This window comes from Plecotus auritus (assembly GCF_963455305.1).
Source record: "Plecotus auritus genome assembly, chromosome: 8".
NCBI classification, from domain to species: Eukaryota; Metazoa; Chordata; class Mammalia; order Chiroptera; family Vespertilionidae; genus Plecotus; species Plecotus auritus.
In genome coordinates this window covers 164,968,480-164,988,681 of record NC_137782.1, presented here as the reverse complement: position 1 = coordinate 164,988,681, position 20,202 = coordinate 164,968,480, and the positions used below count along the sequence as shown (strand labels likewise).

The 20,202-nt window shown below is 45.6% G+C and overlaps 3 protein-coding genes across 14 annotated transcripts in view; 1 reads left to right on the top strand and 2 right to left on the bottom strand.

The window, feature by feature from the left end:
* Window positions 1–51: 51 nt before the first annotated feature.
* PTRHD1 (peptidyl-tRNA hydrolase domain containing 1) lies at window positions 52–1,852 on the bottom strand (the record flags this gene model as incomplete). The annotated part of the gene is made up of 2 exons (XM_080683640.1): window positions 52–588; window positions 1,601–1,852. 2 exons carry the CDS (start codon window positions 1,850–1,852, stop codon window positions 418–420), a joined length of 423 nt encoding a protein of 140 aa, XP_080539766.1. The 3' UTR covers window positions 52–417.
* CENPO (centromere protein O) lies at window positions 1,599–19,712 on the top strand. 9 transcript variants are annotated; one of them, XM_080683634.1, is made up of 8 exons: window positions 1,599–1,639; window positions 2,285–2,406; window positions 6,415–6,566; window positions 9,245–9,353; window positions 10,018–10,277; window positions 11,429–11,600; window positions 12,498–12,676; window positions 18,111–19,712. In XM_080683634.1, exons 2-7 carry the CDS (start codon window positions 2,361–2,363, stop codon window positions 12,632–12,634), a joined length of 876 nt encoding a protein of 291 aa, XP_080539760.1. In that variant the 5' UTR covers window positions 1,599–1,639; window positions 2,285–2,360; the 3' UTR covers window positions 12,635–12,676; window positions 18,111–19,712. The 9 variants fall into 9 exon arrangements, with proteins under 9 accessions (XP_080539760.1, XP_080539753.1, XP_080539757.1 ...); XM_080683631.1 differs by having other exon boundaries at window positions 1,636–1,993; XM_080683632.1 differs by having other exon boundaries at window positions 1,637–1,824.
* The window catches only part of ADCY3 (adenylate cyclase 3), a 54,476-nt gene continuing 47,861 nt past the window's right edge, over window positions 13,588–20,202 (bottom strand). For all 4 annotated transcript variants that reach the window (XM_080683626.1, XM_080683623.1, XM_080683624.1 and 1 more), the window contains 7 exons: window positions 18,999–19,080; window positions 18,087–18,245; window positions 17,511–17,657; window positions 16,697–16,816; window positions 15,703–15,826; window positions 15,034–15,158; window positions 13,588–14,465 (listed from right to left, as the gene is read on the bottom strand). In XM_080683626.1, the coding sequence (XP_080539752.1) occupies window positions 14,283–14,465; window positions 15,034–15,158; window positions 15,703–15,826; window positions 16,697–16,816; window positions 17,511–17,657; window positions 18,087–18,245; window positions 18,999–19,080 (940 nt within the window). In that variant the 3' untranslated portion in view covers window positions 13,588–14,282. The remainder of the gene's footprint in view (window positions 14,466–15,033; window positions 15,159–15,702; window positions 15,827–16,696; window positions 16,817–17,510; window positions 17,658–18,086; window positions 18,246–18,998; window positions 19,081–20,202) is intronic.

The window sequence follows — 20,202 nt, the reverse complement described above, 5'->3', positions numbered from 1 at the left end:
AACTTACAAAAAATAAGAGAAAGTACTTACTAATGACAACTTTATTTTTTAAATATATTTCTTTATTGATTTCAGAGAGGAAGGGAGAAGGAGAGAGAGATAGAAACATCAATGATGAGAGAGAATCATTGATTGGCTGCCTCCTGCACATCCCCTACTGGGGATTGAGCCTGCAACCCAGGCATGTGCCCTTGGCTGGAATCGAACCCGGGACCCTTCAGTCCGCAGGCTGTTGCTCTATCCACTGAGCCAAACCAGCTAGGGCACTAATGACAACTTTAATGTGAACATGTGTTTAACCCTCAAGAAAGTGTCATAAATTAAAGGGAAGAGCAAGGTGCCATTGAAAGGAGTACATGATGCTTAGGGATGGATCTAACTGATATTCAAATATAACAAAGCAATTCATAACATCAGTCACTTGAACAATCGGAACTTCTTCAAATACTGATTCACTTCTTCCTTGGGGTAGGGACGGAGTGCAATGCACGTGGCGACATTCTCTGGCTGCTCCAGCCATAGCATGTGGTCAATGTTCTTCTCTTGCAGTGTCCCAGCCAGCTCCTTTAGGGTGGCCTCATCTGGGGCCTACAGGAAGCAGGACGCAGAACACAGATTGAATAGCCCATTTAGGAAGTATCAAGTCCATGGGAAGAAATATGGGGAGGGGGAGGGCTCCCCTTAACTGAAAGTGGAGGAACTGATCTTCCAAAGGAGCAGGAGAGCATGTCTCCAGAAGTAAGAGCTTCATTGCTCCATTTTTCATTCACTCTCTGTAGGACATTAGATAAATCGCTTGGGGGCTGGGGAGAAAGGGAGAGGCTTAATATTTCTGTTTAGAAAATGGAGATTTTTCTCTTCCTTCTTGAAATGCTGCATGCACTGTCAGTAATTATACCCTATACATTTAATAGTTCTCTTGTGGCTGGTACAATAGCTATCCCTAATGCTTCAGCCAGCTCTGATTTTAAGAGTTGCCTACTTAGGACACATTCCCAGAGCAGAAATTACCAAGGGTCAGGGTAAGATCTGTTTGGCCATCTGCGGAAAGGACCTTCCCACTATAGTACACCCCTGGTGTTTGTGACGCTAGGTTCAATTTACACTAGGGTTCACATTTATGTTCAATTAATTTGGCGTCATGTCCAGGTAAACGCTTCACTTTCACTGGCAATAAGAAGTCCCGAGTCCTGATCCGGGGTCGGTTTTGCGGGAAGGGAGGGTAACAATTTTATCCGTGCGGCGGCAGGAAAAGGCCGGCCCAGCGCACTGGTAAAAAGGCGGGTCTCTCTGCAGCCTCCTCTCGCACAGGTATCACTAAGACGGCCGCAGGTGAGACCGGAGGGGTGCGAGCCCATGTAGGACGGACCCGATGACCACTTTTCATTGTCAGACCCTCCCCAGCCAAGGGAAGACTCTCTGAGTAACAGCTCAAGGGACCCCAGAAGCGTTCCCAAATCTTAGATGCTAAGACTCCTCCCACTAACACCCGCCCCCAACACGAAGTTAGGTCCTCTGACTCAAGGCCACACCCACTTCCGGTCTCGACTTCCTCAGCGGCCCTCCCTCCCCCCCTCCCCCCCGCGGCCCCGTGCCTCACCTCAAGGACCACCTTGCGCATGCGCCCCAGCTCCCGGAGGTAAGCGACAGTGTGCGGGTGGTCGCGGTGAATGTGCAAGGCCGCAGTGGCTGCGTGACAAGCCTGCGCTACCAGTGCGCCCGCTGGCCAGGAGAATGGAGCCTGCGATAGATCCTTTCGTAACACCAAATATTGTACCAAGACCTGCGGCTCCGCGCTAGGTGCCGCCATATTCCTGCTCATTAGTAAGGCCTGGCCTAGTCCGCGGTGCATGCTGGGATCAGGGAGGGGCCCTGAGCGCGGCCATGTTTTTGTACGGTGGCGGCGCAAAGCATGCTGGGTCCGACTGGCTTGGTTTTGAAGGCGAGGATGGCGGGAACTCGTCCCTGGGCTGCGTGAGCCAGAGGAGAGCAGGTAAGGGGAAATAGGATTCGGTGAGGTTCGAGACGGTGGCGAGGGCGGAAGGCTAAATGGCCTCTTGCAGCTCCTTGCGTGTGGAAGGCAAACCCGCTGAACCGGAGGGCCTGTGCCCTCGGGAGCGCCCAGGGCCGGCGAGCTGGATGTGGACACGGTCAGCTGGCACCCGGGGAAAGGGCGGGTCAGGGAAGGGGAGTCCTGGCAGTGACACTTGGGGTATTTGTCTACCGTTCAGGTTTGTCTAAATGTGGCTAGATGTGACTCCCTGGCCATTTTTCCTTTTGTCAGCAAGGAAATCTAGGTTCTTGTTACCGGTGCCTGGACAGCTTCCCGGGAAGGCTTGTGGATTTGGAAGTCTGAGTAGATGGAACTGGCGAATACTTTCAGTCAAGAGGGCGGGTCCAGAGGAGGTATGCAAATGGTTGTCTTCACCCCTTTACTGCTGCTGCCCAAAGATGACCCCCCGCCCGCCCCGGTGGAAGGCCTTTCCTCTCCTCTCCGCTGCGACCTGCCCCGTGTGGGAGCAGAACAGTGACAGGAACTAACACAGGCACACCCCCACTGCCCTCGCAGGTGTTGTGGTTTTTACCATTTGAAGGCAAAACCCCCACCTGCAAAACGTTAGGACTCGCTTTATCGCCAGTCCGAGGGACAAGCAACGAAGATCATTAGGGCAAAATGGCTTCACGTTTCTAGGCTCCTGCCTTTCTGAACCCATAGTTTGCATTCATACTACACTGTGTCCTTTCCGGGCTACAGTTCTAGCCAGTGAGGTCTCTCTCTCTCTCCCCGGGATTTTGGGAGGCCATTTATGCCTTACTCCTGTGGAAGAGGCAGCGCCAGGCGGTGGCGTGGGCATCGGTTAGATCTGGGTTTGCGTCCTGGCTCTGCCGGGTAAATACTGTGGCCTTGGGCAGGTTTTTTTTTTTTTTTTTTTTTTACCTTTCTCTGCTTCCATTTTTTACCTGAGACATGGAGGTGAATAACAGCATTTTGGTAATGTTGTGGGAATTAGATAAACAATTCTTTTCATGTTTCTCACGGAAAGCATTTAACACATACCTTACATATACAGGAAATATTCAATAAATGTTGTAATTCTTTACATGTTTTGCAAGTAAATAACCTAGCACAGGTGTGTTGATACGTAGGAAGAGTTCAGCAGATGCTTCATTGGCGTTTATTAGCATTATGAAAATAGGACCTTAACCGTACAGGCATCCATCCCTCAGATATTCCAGGTTCAGTTCTAGAGGGCTGCCATAAAGCAAGTCAGAATCTGTTCACTGGTGTGGGATGTTGCTTTTCATTTGTAAAAAAAGCACGCGTGTGTACACACACACACACACACACACACACACACACACACAGCCAGCACTGTACTGTGAAGGGCAGTCAAGGACGCGCAGTACAACCAGGTGCGCTTGTCTTGGTCCTTAGTCTCCAGGGAACTGAAATTTGCCTCTGAGCTTCCAGCCGTGAGCGTGTTTCCCTCTCTAATATTTGTGGACCGTTCTCTTACTTTGTGTTGTTACAGTCCTGTACTAATATTTTTCAGAGCTTCCAAGAATTATGCTTTAGCACTTTAGGAAAACATGCATAAAAACCAATTTAAGAAACAATTCTACATTTTATTTTTTTTTTTTTTATTTATTTTTTTTTTATTTTTATTTTTTATTTTTTTTAAATAAATCTTTATTCAGATTATTACAATTATTTCTCCTTTTTTCCCCCCATAGCTCCCCTCCACCCCTTTCCCACCCCACCTTCTGCCCTTACCTCCCCCCCACTGTCCTCATCCATAGGTGTATGATTTTTGTCCATTCTCTTCATGAACCCCCCTTACCCCTTTCCCCATGAGAATTATCAGTCCACTCCCTTTCTATGCCCCTGATTCTATTATATTCACCAGATTATTCTGTTCCTCAGGTTTTTAATTCACTTGATTTTTAGGTTCGCTTGTTGATAGATATGTATTTGTTGTTCATAATTTTTCTCTTTACTTTTTTCTTCTTCCTCTTCTTTAAGAATACCTTTCAGCATTTCATATAATACTGGTTTGGTGGTGATGAACTCCTTCAGCTTTTTCTTATCTGTGAAGCTCTTTATCTGCCCTTCAATTCTGAATGATAGCTTTGCTGGGTAGAGTAATCTTGGTTGTAGGTTCTTGCTATTCATCACATTGAAAATTTCTTGCCACTCCCGTCTGGCCTGCATAGTTTCTGTTGAGAAGTCAGCTGACAGTCGTATGGGTGCTCCCTTGTAGGTAATTAACTGTTTTTCTCTTGCTGCTTTTAATATTCTCTCTTTGTCTTTTGCCCTTGGCATTTTAATTATGATGTGTCTTGGTGTGGTCCTCTTTGGATTCCTTTTGTTTGGGGTTCTGTGGGCTTCCTGGACTTGTAAGTCTATTTCTTTCACCAGGTGGGGGAAGTTTTCGGTCATTATTTCTTCAAATAGGTTTTCAGTATCTTGCTCTCTCTCTTGTTCTGGCACCCCCATAATTCTGATGTTGGTACGCTTGAAGTTGTCCCAGAGTCTTCTTACATTATCTTCAACTTTTTGGATTTTTTTTTTTGCTTTTTCAGTTGAGTGTTTTTTGCTTCTTTGTATTTCAATTCTTTGACTTGATTCTTGTGTTCCTCTATTCTGTTTCTGGGTCTCTGTATAATATTTTTTATTTCAGTCAGTGTATGTTTAATTTCTAGTTGGTCCTTTTTCATATCTTCGAGGGTCTCGTTATATTTATCGGCCTTTTCTAGGATATTCTTAAAAAGTCTTATAACCGTGGTTTTGAATTCTATATCCAGTCGTTTGTTTTCCTCCATTTCTTTCGTTTGTGATCTGATTTTTTGACCCCGCATTTTCACTGATTCCCTGAGTTGGTAAGGTAGATATTTGTGCTAGGTTTCCAATATGGCCCAGTGGGTCTGCTTCCCCAGTTAACCTGAGGTGGACACTCTTGGTGCACCCCTTTGTGGACTGTGTGTACAGCCTTGTTGTAATTAAGTCTTTATTGTTGTTGGTATCACTGGGAAGAATTGACCTCCGGGTCAGTTGGTTGTAAGGATCAGCTGTGTCTATGCTGGGAGAAGCCCGGTGCTGGAGACAGCCCTATAGGATTAGACTTGCTAAATTGCAATAGCCTCTGTGCTCAGCTTGGATGGGGTGGAGCCTCAGTCTTGGCTTCCTGTCAGCCCCGCCCCTGCGCGCACGTGCGCTTTCAGTCCTCCGCCTTCCCCAGCTCGAGTCTCCGCCTGAGAGTCCAGACTCCCCCCACAAGAGCGTGGGTCCCCAGGGGCTCGCCTGGAACCGGGGTTCACTGCAGTCAGAACTGGGGCACAGTGCCGTCAGGAGCCTCTGACTCCCCTCCACCAGGGAAAGCCTGTGGCAACCCCCGCAGCCTTTGTGCGCACCGGTGTGCGCGCGCGTGTGTACTTTCAGTCCTCCGCCTTCCCCGGCTCCCGAGTCTCCGCCCGAGAGTCCAGACTCCCCCCACAAGAGCGTGGGTCCCCAGGGGCTCGCCTGGAACCGGGGTTCACTGCAGTCAGAACTGGGGCACAGTGCCGTCAGGAGCCTCTGACTCCCCTCCACCAGGGAAAGCCTGTGGCAACCCCCGCAGCCTTTGTGCGCACCGGCGTGCGCGCGCGTGTGTACTTTCAGTCCTCCGCCTTCCCCGGCTCCCGAGTCTCCGCCCGAGAGTCCAGACTCCCCCCCACAAGAGCGTGGGTCCCCAGGGGTTCGCCCGGAACTGGGGTTCAGTGCAGTCAGAACTGGGGTTCAGTGCCGTCGGAGGCTTCCTTCCCCCTTCCGCCAGAGGAAGTCAGCCAGGCTCTCAGCCGCCCTTCCTCTCTGCGCGCACAAAGCCCCTTTGCCGTACCTCCAATTCTCTGTGAGCTTTTCTCCTTCCTTCTAGTTGTAGAATTTTCACTCAGCCTGCTTTCCTGTGGTTCTGGATGGTGTCTGTTCTGTCTTTTAGTTGTAGTTTTGAAATTGTTGTGCGAGGCAGCAGTTTAGGTGTTTACCTATGCCGCCATCTTGGTTTCTCCCTCCTCACAATTCTACATTTTAAAAAACAGTTTCTGAGAGAGCCAGTGAAGTTGGTGACTGTTTTCCTCTGGGTTATTATCACCGCGGATAACTGAGATTAGCTATGTTCAGAGAATGTTCTTTTTCGGCCGTTGTCCTGGTTAGGGACTGCTTGCTTGTACATCAGTGTTCAGACTAAGAGGCTGCTGATCTTTGGTTTCTGTTGACAGTTCTTCTGGTTTTATAAGTTGGGGGCAATGTCTAATCATTAACTAGCCACAAAGTTCTGGGGGGGGAAAAGGGTCACCCTTTACTCTGCCCTGAAATGCTTTCTGCTGCCAGAATTAGAACTCCTTGGCTTCTTGAGAAATTCTCTTTGCTTTCTTCAGGTGTTCTAGCTCACTTGGAAAGATTAGAGACTAAATCCCGTAAAAAATTTGAAGAGCCACAGGGAGCGGAGAGTGCTCTTGGAAGCAAGATTCGTAAACTGAGGAGTCTGCGAGATAAACTCAGGGCTGAAGTGCAACAGCGTCAAGCCAGAGTGAGTAGGAGGGTGATTGTTGGCAGGCTTCCCTGGGGTGTAAAGAGCGCGACCTGGGAATTCGCACATCTGTATGTTGTGACTTACCTGTGATCTTACTGGATTGATTTCAGTCCTTGATCCCTCATCAAACCTGTAGGTCTTAGCTGATATCAGTATCAACTAACAGTTCTCAGGCTTTCCTGATGGGGGGGCCCCCGCGGGATCTTTTAGCCTGCCCTCCGACATGAACCTGTTGCCTCAGTCTCAGCCTGACTTGAGTCATTGGTACCGTGTCATTGGGCCATGTTTCTGTTGCACAGACTTGAAGCCTCACAGTAAACGTTGACTCTTCCCTCGGTTCAGTTTTCTATCTAGCCCAGGTCCAGCCAGCAAGAACTCTCAAATTTTCTTTTGTGCTTCCTCCTCTTCCCTCTCCACTCTATTGCAATAGCTCAAGTATTATCCATATCTGCTCTAAATATTTATCAGGTGACTTGGATGCCGGGATTGTCACAATAGTCTGCTAGTTGGTTCTCTTCTCTAGTATTTGTACTCCTCCAGTGAACCCTACACAGCCAAGAAAATGCTTTCCTAAAACACTGTTGTTTCCGCAATTGCTCAGAAACCTTCACTAACCATTCCTTGCCCATGGATATGGTCAGCCTTCTTTTTCTCACCTTCCCACCTCTCTTCCATTTCCCTCTTTACTACCTTCTCTCTCTCCCTCCCTCCACTTTTTTATTAAAGTAAAATATATGAGTAAATATATATAAAGTGCACAAATCTGCAGAACCTTTTACAAAATGAACACATCCTGTACCACACAGATCAAAGCAGAGAATATTATTAGTGCCCTAAGTCTCCCTCCTGTATCCTTCTAGTCATTTCCCTCAAGGTAACCACTGTTCTGATTTCTGTCATCATACGTTGGTTGTATCTGTTTTTGAACTTCATATAATTGTTAAAATTGTAAAATTCATGTCTGGCTTCTTTAGCTGAATATTATGTCTGAGATTCATCCATGCTGCATGTAGTGGTCATTCTTTTTTTTTGCTGTATAGTAATATCATGTTATGAATATTCCACAATTAATTTACCTGTTGTACTGTTGGTGACATTTGGGTTATTGGGGCTGTTTCACTTTGGGTAATTAAGAATAATGCTGCTGCCCTGGCCAGTGTGGCTCAGTTGGCTGGAGCATCCGGTCCACCAAAGGATTACAGGTTTGGTTCTTGATCAGGTTCTGGGTTTGATCCCCAATTGGGGCATGTACTGGAAGCAATCCATGGATGTTTCTTGCATCAATGTTTCTCTCTCTCCCTCTCCATTCTTCTCTCTAAAATCAGTTAAAAAACACACACACATATTCCCAGGTGAGGCTTAAAAAGAATGCTATGAATATTCTTGTTCCTGTGTTTTGGTCTAAAAATATACACTGTTCTATTAGGTATGGATTTGGTAGAATTGCTGGGTCACGGGTATGCATATTAGCTTTAGTAAAATACTGCCAAACAGCTTTTGAAAGTGACTACACCAATTTTACATTCCCAGCAATATTGTATAAGCTTTCCATTGTTTAGCATCTTTATCTATAGTTTATGTTGTTGGTTTTAAAAATTTGACGTTCTGGTGGGAGTATAATAGTATCTCATTGTGGATTAATTTGCATTTGCCTAATAGTAATGATGTTACAGTACCTGTATTGGACACTTCAGAGTCGTCTTTTGTAAAGTATGCTTTTCAAGGCTTTTGCAAAAATTTTATTGGGTTGTCTACCTTATTAAATTGTAGAATTCTTTACGTATTTTGGATAGGAATTCTTTGTTGGGCATGTTTTACAAATCTCTTACATTGTAGCTTGCCTTTTCATTCTCTCATGGCGTCTTGTGATGAAAGTCTTTGTTTTAATGAAGTTGATTTAGGAATCTAATTTTATGCTTACCGCTTGTTTCCTTTTACTAAATCTTTGCCTGGAGGGTACATTGCCTGCAGAATGTTGGGTTCCCTTTTTGATGGCACCTTGGCTCATAGAAAGGCTGCTTTGGTAACCTTGGCCTCGTTTTTGTCTTAGTGGGGCTGCTACACAGTCTGGCCTATAGCTTTCTAGTTGACCCATATGCCTTGTATACAAATCAAATGCTCTGAGGGGGAAGCTGCAGGGATAAGCCCAGCTAAACTCAGAGCATTTATCTTTAACCTTCAGTCTGGCTATTTTGGTCGTTCTCTAATGCCTTCAGACCATTTTGTTTGCTTGTACGTATGCTTGCTTAGTTTTAGAACTGCTTTTGAGGGGAACCTGCTATGTAGTTCTCAGAGGGAGAGTTAGTCTGAGACTATCTATTGGGCCATTGCTCTAAGTATACATCTTAGAGTCAGTATTTCTTATCCTGGCACTTGAAAGCTTGCACAGTCTGATCCAAACCAACTTTCCAGCCTTGCCTCTTTGCAACTCACCCTGTGCTCATACTAGACTTTCTTCACACCCTTTTCTTTCGCCTCACAATACTCTTAGGCCACATAGTCCTAGCACTGTGACCCATGAGATTCTTCCTGTGAATTCATAGCGCTGGTAGACCACTGTAGCATTTCTTCATTCATTGTGTAACACACATTCTATTCAGCTATTCCAGTTCGATGCAAGCAGAGACTCTGTGTTATGCCACTTTGTACCACCTGATTTGCTGCGTATCTTTCAGGTAGAAGCCAGTGTAGAACCTGACCAAACATTTGAGGTCAGTGAGCAAGAAGTTTTGGAAACAAAACGAGAAAATGTGAAATCCATTCTGCAAGCATATCGTTTTACAGGTATACCTTTTCTAACCGGTTTCAGTCTGGGTCTCTTGTCTCTACTGAATTAGTTTGCTAGTTGTATTGTCAGTCCTGGACTTACTTCTTCAGCATGGGTTTTGCCCCCTCAATATACACAAAAAACTGGCATAGTTTTTGTAGGCATCTTTACAATATTGGCCTCTTTGTACAGCAGATTGATTAGTAGCTGGTTTCGACTATTCATTTTAGCTGTTCAATGTGTGCCGGATCCTGTACTAGAGCTTTCTTTACTTCTGGCTGGCTTTATGCCACTGTCCAAATAGTTTGAGCCCCTCAATTCTGTTTCACCATTAATATGGGGATTTAGTCTCATTATCTGTCACAAGAGGATTGTGGGAAGAACTGGGGACTATCAAATTATTTAACACTCAGAATAAAAGAGAATAGGTAAATTGAAATTTTCAAAATCTCTTCCTCAATAATTGCTATTTAGGATTTTTTTCCCACCATCCCATGGTTTTAACTCAAACTCAAAGTGAGAGTTAATGAGGGGAAAGAGTCTATGATAGTCACTCATTCAGCAAACACTTGAGTACACACTGTATGTGCTAGGTGGTACTGGAGCAACTGGTATGAACAGATGAGTAAGATACTAACTTTGCCTGACATCTGCTGAGGTGTGTTGTCTTGTTTGCCTCAGGGCTCAGTGGGAAACTGACCAGCCGAGGAGTCTGTGTTTCCATTAGCACTGCTTTTGAGGGGAACCTGCTGGATTCCTATTTTGTGGATATTGTCATACAGAAGCCACTTCGGATACATCACCATTCGATTCCAGTCTTCATTCCCCTAGAGGAGATCTCTGCAAAATACCTACAGACTAACATTCAGCACTTCCTGTTCAGTCTCTGCGAATACCTAAATGCTTACTCTGGAAGGAAGTATCAAGCAGATCGACTTCAGGTATCTGCCTGGAATCTTACATAGTATTTGATGAGCCCAAGATAGGCTTAAAGGGGACAAAAAAGGGTCAAGGTTTTTTGTTTTTTTTTTAATGTTTCATAACTGAGTTAGAAGTTTGACTATTATCCTTCTAATACTTGTTTATTGTTTATATACAAGCTATTTTCTACTCTCTTTTCTTACCTGTTGAAACTCTGATGTTGAAGCATGAATACTGGTTAAGGAGTTACTCACACCTCAGTAGTGATCTTCAAGCTTCTATATTTGACCCCTTCTTCCCCTCACAAAGTAGTACAGTTGCTATACTGTTAATTCAACAGGGATTGATAGAGTACTTACTATGTGCCAAGTGCCTTGCTGAATCTGGAGTATAGGTGCAAAGCAGAATAATGTTTTCTGAAATACCAGAGGAATACTATCTATCTTTGCCTGAACTCTCCCCTACTTTCTTAGGATTGCAATTGAGCCTGGGATTGGGGTAAAAAACAAAAAAACAGGCAAGAATGAATGCAATAGGGAATAAGTGACTCTTGTAAACTTAGTATTTCCCCCACTATGCATTTAGACTGACATTGAAGCTCCTGGTTGTCATTTAGATAAACTGATATGTATATGCAGACAGAAAGCATCTTAGCCCTATATATGTCGTCAACGATATTCTTGGCAGAAATAGTATCCCCCCAGCCTCTGGCCATTTACTTAAGTGCTCCTGCAGGTCTTCCTGGCTTCAACTGACTTAGTTATCCTGTAATCTCCATCATTAGTCCTTTTTACAGGCCTTTCTCTGTCCTTTATTTATCTGAAATCTAATTTTTTAAAAATATATTTTATTGATTTTTACAGACAGGAAGGGAGGGGGATAGAAAGCTAGAAACATCGATGAGAGAGAAACATCGATCAGCTGCCTCCTGTACACCCCCTACTGGGGATGTGCCCGCAACCAAGGTACATGCCCTTGACTGGAATTGAACCTGGGACCCTTAAGTCCGCTGGCCAACGCTCTATCCGCTGAGCCAAACCAGCTAGAGCTGAAATCTAATTAATGGGGCCCTGTTTTTGGTAGTCAGTGTTGGAAGTGTCACAGCCACTCACTGCTTTTAGAGCTGTAATTGTCTCTACTTTGTGTCTGTTTTGATCCCCGCCTCCATTAGAGGGACTTTGCAGCCTTTCTGGCTGGGCCCTTGCAGAGAAACTCACTGTGCAACCTGCTATCATTTACTTACAAAGCGGAGCGGAGTGGCCAGTCCTTCCCATTCTGTGCTAGACTGCTATATAAGGACATCACAAGAACCCTCCCAACTGACGTCACTGTTACTTATCAAGGTAAGAGGAAGGGTGCCTCAGTGGAGAAATTATATAATAAGCTCTGGGTTACTCAGGTTGAGTGAAACAGGGTAAAATAGGCAGAATACATGAGTTGGACCTCTTGAGATACTTTCGTCTGTTTATATACCATAAGCAGAAAAATATGAAGACTATTTTATTTGTTTCTACCAATTTTTCCTCTTCTAAGTAATAAATATAATCATCATTTTCCCTCCTAATTTGCTCCTTCCAAATCAGCCAGTGTTCTTTCAGCTTATAATTTGTTTTCATTGGAGACTGCTCTTGAAGAGACAGCTAATGAGGCTGAGTCACAGGGCCAGAGTGGTGCAGAGAGCCAAATGGACGTGAAAAGTCAGTATACATGGAGCTCTCTAGAGACTATTCAGTAAATGGGATTTTTTTCAGAACTGGCTGAGATTTTTGTGCATGTGTATGTGTGGCTTTGTTTCAGTTAAGTGTACCATAGTAATGTACATGGGCAGTAACGAAAAAAAAGATAAAATATTTTTAGGAGCTGCCACAGGTTTTATACCATAGGTATTTTTTAAATTCTCACCCAAGGACATGCTTATTAATTTTAGAGAGAGGGAAACATTGATGGGAAAGAGAACAATATACCTTCCACATGTGACCCCACCGGGGATCAAACCTGCAGCCTTTCAGTGTACGGGACGATGCTTCAACCAACTGAGCCACACCAGTCAGGGTATAGGTATTCTATTTCTCTGGGCAGAGTCTCTTCTAAGTTCCCCATCTCAAAATTGCATTGGTGAAATTAGAGCCAGCTCTCAGCTCCAGACCAAAAAGTAAGTTACGTAGGTCCAGAATATTAGTGACACAGGTTCTGATTCTCCCAAATGGACTGATGAGATTGATAGAATCTGTCTTTCTTAGGAATGGATGCATTGTCCACCTCGTGGGAAGAACAGCGAGCTTCCCATGAAAACTTATTCTGTACAAAGTCCCTTCATCAAGTGTTTGCTTCATTTGCAAGAAGAGAAGAAAAGTTGGATATGAACCTGGTCTACTAGAATATTATTTTCATTGCAAACACATCAAAAGTGAGTAAACAAGTATGTACACAGTCCCAGGCAAGGTCATGGGACTGAAAACTGTTGAAAAGCTCAGACTCCTTACAATGGAGACAGATACCCACCTCTTCAGGATACTGAAGGGGCAAGTTTGAGTCTAGACTGGCAGTTTTGGACAGTTCTCCACAATTGCCTGGTCAGTTGTTAAATGCTCAGACTGGGTTGTAGGGCAATAGAAGGCATTTTGTGAAAGAGGAGTATGTACTATTCAACTAGAGAGTATTTCTAACTTTTATAAAAGCTTTAATTCCATCTCATTTTCCTAATTGAGACATTTGAAAAGAAAGTTTTTAGAACATTTGGTTCATATGAGATGAATCATATAGTTAAGAAAGGACATGTGTTTAGTCTTCGGTTTGGAGCAGCATATTCTAGACCACTGCTTTTGAAGAAGGTGGTGTGAGAAAGTACTATGGATAAAGTAATCAGGGTTCTATGTCTCACTTTGTTTAGTCTGCTCATAAGGGGAAGCAGACCTTCCCTCCATCTCCTGGTCTGATAACCAGGGCCTTGGATCTGCTGGCACTCTCTTTGGTTTAAGGGAGTATGTGTAGGGCCAGTTTACAGATGTGTCTAGCTGGCTAGATTCTGCCATTTCAAGTCCTGTCGCGCTTTGGCCAGTCACAAATAGGAGTCATTACTACCTAAGCCCCACGCACTCTGAAATGGTCACTTCCTAGACCTGGTGACCAGGACGTAACCTTACAGGTGTGGGGGCTCCAGCTAACCCTGGGAGGAGCACGCAGTGGTAAGTCAGTCAGGACCACCATTTAGAAGAAAGCACCTAAAAAGTAAGATGTCTTAGTTCAAGCTCTTGTGCCTTCCAGGAAGGTGGTGAGTTAGCAAAAAGCACTTCTCCGAGGAGAGGTATTAACAGGATTTTCACAAGGATCACATTCAAGTTGAAGAAAGCTTTTAATAAAAGTCTTGTTCTTTATCAACACCTGTAAATTCTCTTTTAAAGCAGTAGCAAAGGTGACTGTAGCAAGAGCTCAAAAGGCAAGGCAATATCGGAAAGTGTTTTTTAACAGAAAGTTAAAAATATAAATGTAGATCTGTTGATATATTTTTTCTTTCAGAAATAAATTCCCTTTCCCTCCCACCTGGTAAAAGGAAATATTGCACTTTCTGCTCCCATGACTAAGGTGACAGGGGTTCCAGAAGAACCTTTCAAGATTATCAGGACAGGGCCCCAGCTTGTGCTCTCTTCAGAATGAAAAGCTCTGCTTTCAAGTTATAGCTGGGAGCGGACATTCACCCGCATAGTGGCCCTGCCATATCTTCCCCTCCAGTTGAGCTCCCACCTCTGATACATCCTGCTCACAGTGGCCATGGCCTCTGTGGGGGAAGAAGGGCTGGTCCAGTACTATGCCTAAGACCCTTACTCTGGGGAAGCTACAGGCACACTGAGGAATGAATAGTATGGCCACCCTCAGAGCTCACGAAATGAAGGCTTGAGGAGATTTTTAAATCTAAAGTCTATGTGAGTGTGCACTTCAGCAATTTGGGACTGTTGGGACTTAGTTATTTGTCCTTTCCCAAGGTCTTTGATTCCAAAAAATACATCCTCCCTGGAGCTAAAAGCCATTCAGGAGTTGTCTACTACCTGGTGGGGCAGGGTCACAGAGGAGCCGTTTGGGAAGGCAGCTGGCTTATCACGCCCCTTCAAGAAAAAGGTTAGCAGCTCCCCCTTCCCTTTCACAAAGATGGGCCCCCGTCTCACAAAGCGAAAGCCGTACTCTCGAAGGATGGCTTGTGTTTCTTCTACCACCTGTAGAGGAAGCACACAGTACAGAGCTTGGGGTTAGACCAGTGGTCGGCAAACCATGGCTCGCGAGCCGCAGTTTGCCGACCACTGGGTTAGACAGTGAACCTACACTGAGGCTACCCAGATGAGATCTCCATATGACCCACAGGTCCCAGTCACTCCCCTTACTCCATGCACCGGAACACAGGGTACGCTTTGCCTAGGGTCCTCCCCTCGCCCAGAGAGAGTCGTGTTCTCCCTCAGATGCCTGTGTGACAGCACCACTGTTTGGGAACTTGTACTCTCTGCGCCTGTTCCCTTTGCCCCTTTTGTGGAACTTTCTTGCCGGGCCCAGGTGACACATCAGGATATTATTACCCAGAACTTATTCCTAAGTTTTGCAAACAGGGTCAGTGTCTTTTCTCCCTTCTCCCTTCTACTACAACTAGCCCTGGAGGCATCTTTTCCCACGCCTGCCCTTGCTCTCCCAGCACTTCTGATGTAATGTTCTGGGCCAATGAGGAGACAGTGCCCAGCAGAACACACTATTCCCTGCATGTGAGCACATGCTCAGCTCTGTTACTGTACAGACCTGAATGTTACCCATGACCCCTGTGGACTCCATCCTGCTGGCGACATTGACTGTATTGCCCCAGATGTCGTAGTGTGGTTTCCGGGCTCCAATGACCCCAGCCAGGACCCCTCCTTTGTTCATGCCTAGGGTAGAGGCATAAAGTTCAGCACAGCCACACCTCTCAGAAGCTACCAAGTTCTCTCACAGAATTCACCACCTGACATCTACCACAAAGCTATATTTATCCTGCCTTCACCAGGTACTTGGCAAACTGTCAGCTGCCCCCATTATGCTAATTAACAGTATGGAAGTTGCCAGTTTCTCTCTAACACAAACCTGGCACTTTAAGTCTCCTGTGATTTCATCAGGAGTGAGCCCCCAATTGTCTCCACATTCCCATAGTGGGTAACAGATGACTAATTCTTAACAGACTGGACTAAAGTGAACGAACCCCTCAACAGGCATAGCCAGGTTGAGAAGGAAACCATCATTGTAAACACTGTGGGACAGGGATGGCTGGCCATCTGTCAGGTTTCGGCCTGGTCATCTAGAAGAGCCTGGATTAAAGGTCCTTCCAGCTCTGAGTATGGGACCTTACCCTGTCTAAATGCGTCAGACTTTCTAAGCCTCTCATCCTTCCTGGTGATTGCTGGCTCCCCTGTGTCAGAAGGGCGCCTAGAGCCTTACCTATGCGTAGCATGAAGTTGTTGAAGGACTGGTTGTTGATGTTTGTAAGTGTATCCTTCATGGCTAGTGCAAAGTCAGCCAGATCAGCCAGGTGCTGCCAGCGCTCCTTGTCTGACTTTTCCTCCTGTGTCAGGGAGCAGCAGTGAAAGAAAGCATCAGGAGCCACTCTGGGCCCATACCAGCAGCAGCCTACTCCCCCCTCCCCCACTTTCTTAACATTCTGGAGGTCAGTCCCTTCACCTGGTAGTCAAAGGCCTATTCTTCACTTTTTCCCACAAAGGAGTCAGGACCATCTTTAGCACCCTCTGTCACTGTGACAGAGACTGGGCAATGGTGGTGGGGAGGACAAATCATACCCAGCCCGTTTGCCTCCTGTCTGCTGTGTACCTGCTTAAGAGTCACGTCTCTTCACCTTGTCCGAACCTGGTCTTAAACTTGAGATAGTTGTCCTTGTTTTGATTCCTCAACTAGATTATAAGCACTTGAGAGTTAGGCGTGTTTCTTTAACCTCATCCTTAATAAGGAGATGGTGGTTGTGATGTTTTAAGAACAGCCATTGAGAGGAGGGCCCCAACAGCCTATTTTCTCACCTCTGGTACCTAAATCGAGCTGGCTTCACAGGTCTGATTAAACAAAACCATTCCCCGATGTGGATGTTTGCATGGTTCCATAATTGTGTAAATTGCGCTTAGAAGGGAGCACAGCCCACAGTTCCACAAAGCATCTTATGCCTCACCTAGGCCGTGAAATAGAAGTGGACTGCTGTGTGTGTGTGCTGTTATTTCTGCTCATTACACTTTCTCAGGAAACCCAGTTTTAAAATTGGCTCGGTCCTAGTGGTGTGTGTCTGTACTAGTGCAAAGTACCTTTGTACAACAGTGCTTAATGTTAGTGCTCTTGTAACTCCTGGTTTCCCACGTGCTAAGTGTGGGCTGCCTCCTACCTCAGGAGGCAGAGCCCTGTCTCCTCTCTAGCCATTGAGGTGGTTAGGTACCTTGCTGGAGCTGGTAAAGCCGTTGGTGTTGACATCTGGGGTGACTCCTGAAGCTGCCATATAGGTACTGCCAATGGTTTTGATCTTGGTGATGACCCGGAATTTGGGATTGTCTAGAAGCTACGACCAGTGTTAAGGAAGAGAAAACTGTCAGCAGTCAATTGGGATCAATGAGCCAACTAAATGACAGGTTTGCCTGTTTACAATTATCCCCACAAAACATCCAAGAAGAGATGCTTTTCTATAAAAGCTTTATTCTGCCACTTATCTGCCATGTGATCCTAGGCAAACTTCCTGAGTCTCAGTTTCTACAACCTTAACATTGGGATATAATTGCCAATCTCCTAGGGTGGCTGAACATATATGTAAAAGCATTTCTCTTGATGTATAAGTTACCTAATAAATGTTTAATGAATCTGAATTTGAAGGTAGGAGGAATCAGAGGAACCTTAGGATCTTGTTTTGGTCAGTCTTTATCCTGTGAAGTTGTAGGTGATTCCCCAGGCTCCCGTCTCACCCACTCAGACCCAACACTCCAGACAGCTATAGAATCCCATACATTACAGGGAGGGGATTATGTAGGAAAATAGCCAGCTAGAGCAGGGGTGGGGAACCTTATCAACTTAAAAATTAGCCTGCTATATTTGGTCAAATATTTAATTACTTCACCCCTAATGCCTTGGTGGAGCCAGACGTTCCCTCCCCTGAGCTAGAGTAACTCCAGTTTCTCTTGGACTTCTGCAGCCTGTCCTGAGATACAATTTGAAACAAGCTGACTTTGTAGCAGGAGGAGGGGAGCAAGATGAACACTCACAGAGTCAAAATCTGAGATGATCTCATTGAGGAAGCGCAGACACTCAATGCCACCATTATTGATGCTCTCCTCTGTGTAGAAGTCAGCAAAGTTGGGCAGGGACGCAAACATGACTCCAATCTCATCATAAGACTGGCTGTACAGCTCCTAAAAGGAGGCAGGACCAAAGTGCTCAAAGACTGGTTAAATATTGTGCTACAGAAATGTTATCTTCCACACCCACGATAGGTGCACTCAGCTTGTTGGACACGTATCTCCCAGATTATCCCAACTCTGAATTAGTAGAAAGCTCTCATCACAACTAAATTAAAAAATAGCTTCTCTAGTCCCTGAAACAGCCCTAGCTGAGAGGAAGGGAGTTGGGAAGTGAGGTAGAAGCAGCATTCTACTGGAGATCACAGCTGGCAGAAACGTAGGCTCTAGCCAAAGTTTCGTCTTCTGCAATGGGCCTCGCACAGGTGTGTGTGTCCCCAGAAACAGTGTTTGTAGCAGGCCTGGGTTCAGAGGTGCTCCCTAGCAGAAAGCCAGAAGATATAACCTCCTGGCTCCAGGCCATAGCACGAGGTCACCCCTCACCTCATCTCTCTTCTTGGACCCCAGGAAATGGCGTGCCACATGATCGGGCAACATGTTGGTGACCAGGGCCTCATTCCAGCGTCGCATCTCGTAGACACGTTCCTTCTGGTCATGGACCTCAATCTTCCACAAGAACAGTGTCCGTGCGAGTTTTTCCACCTGCAGACACATGCAAGGTGTGTACACTCTAAACTGGCCATTTGATGGGAAGATGAAAACTGGGAGGAAGATGGCTACGTGGCAAGGGAAAGAAAAAGACCACCCACAGCTGCAGTGAGGATCCCAGCCTCTGTGGCTACAGCAGAGATCAAAGGCACCTTCTGGATGTGTGGAGCCTCCAGGGACCTAACTAGCTACAGGTCTGACTTACGGGATCTCCTAGTCCTGGGAGGAGTCCCATTTCCAGCTCGTCTAGAAGTGGCTTAGGAAGGCTGTACTTCCCCCGGCCAACCACTGGGTGGTACTTGAGCTAACATGGAGTAGTAAGTCCCTTACATGGATACTTTCCTGCCCGCTCTTTTTTTTCCCCTTTTAACCAAACAAAAAACTTCACCAGTTCTTTCCCTTTCTCATCTGGCTCCGTGGTCAGGGTGTTAATGTCCCCCAGAGCCTGGGTGAGTGAAGATCCATGAGCCCCTGGCTTAGGGAATAGAGATTTTACCCAGGCTCTGATGCTCCTCCCCCATGCTTCCTTCAGCATCCTAGAGTGGGTCAGAAGAAGAGGTCAAGAACTGTTTGCTTGCATCACTAAGGAAGAAACCAGAAAAAGGACAAGGTGGTGGCTTGACAGGGTCACATGACATATTGGGCAAAGGAAAGCAGCTTTCCTTACGAGGTTGTGTTCTCAGATCCTACTACTCAGGCCCTGATGGGTTGTAAGCAAATAGGAGCGGAGGGTGTGCAGGCACTCACGTGGCGGGAGAAGTAGTAGAAGCTCAGCATCATGATGAAGATCATGACTGTCATCATGTACTTAGAAGGCACCAAGGGCAGCCTGCAGGGCAGAGAGAATTCAACTGAAGGCACCCAGGCTGCCCTCTTGAAAGGTGTTTTATTCCAGTGGGGATGCACTCCTTCCCGGGTCCCAGAAATTCCTAGCTCCTTTAGCACCTTCACATTTACTGCCTACCATTGGGGCAACAGTAAAGCTTTCTTACGTCACTAAGAGCCAACCAATCCTGGCGCCTCCTGGCTGCACTTGGAATTCACACCAGGGCTGCTCCCAGGTGTTAATAAATACTGCATCATCTGACTGGTCCCAGAAGTAACTGCAAGCATGTAGGAACTTGGAAAAAGGAGAGACTACCATTACAGCGATGGAATTAAGGCACAATTTTGCCATGCTTTTTTAGAACTATATATTTTTGTGTGGAGTTATATAGTTCATTATTTTCATTATTCTATAGCATTCTGTTGCATGAATATACCACAACTTATATACCACTCACTGTAATTTGGATCGTTTTCATTTGTTTTGAATGTGTGGCTGTTATGAATTCTTGTACACATCCTGGGGCATATGTATGTACATGGACTTCTCTAAGGAATGTGTGTAGCAGTAGAATTGCTGTAATCTATGAGTTACCATTGTACTTGGTATTATCAGACTTCTTAATTCTTGCTAAACTGGTGTGTAACGGTCTTTTGTTATGGTCTTAATTTGGATTTCCTGATTACTTAAATGCCTTTATTAGTGGACATTTAGACTTCTTCTTGTGTGAAGGACTATTTAAGAGTTCTCCCCATCTTCTAATCTTTTGTTAAAACTTACCTGATTGTAGTCAAGCCACTGAATCACAACATTCTAAAACTTGAGAGCTAGAAGAGACCTTGGAGAGATTCCTGTCCACTTTCCTCTTTAAGAGATGAAACTGAGACTCGGGAAAACTGGGCTGCCTGCCGCTCCACAGAGAATTACTGTGACCGGTTAAGAATCCAGGACTTCTAGGTCGAAGGCAGTGTTCTTTTTTCCTCTTTTTTCTGCTGTCTATACTGCCTGCCAGTTAAATGCTGCCCCATCCATTTCACTTCTCTCTCCCCCTCGCCCCACCTCTAGACCACACTGCTGCTGCTCTCCAAGCTTTCCTCTGACTTGGGATGACCAGGCCCATACTAA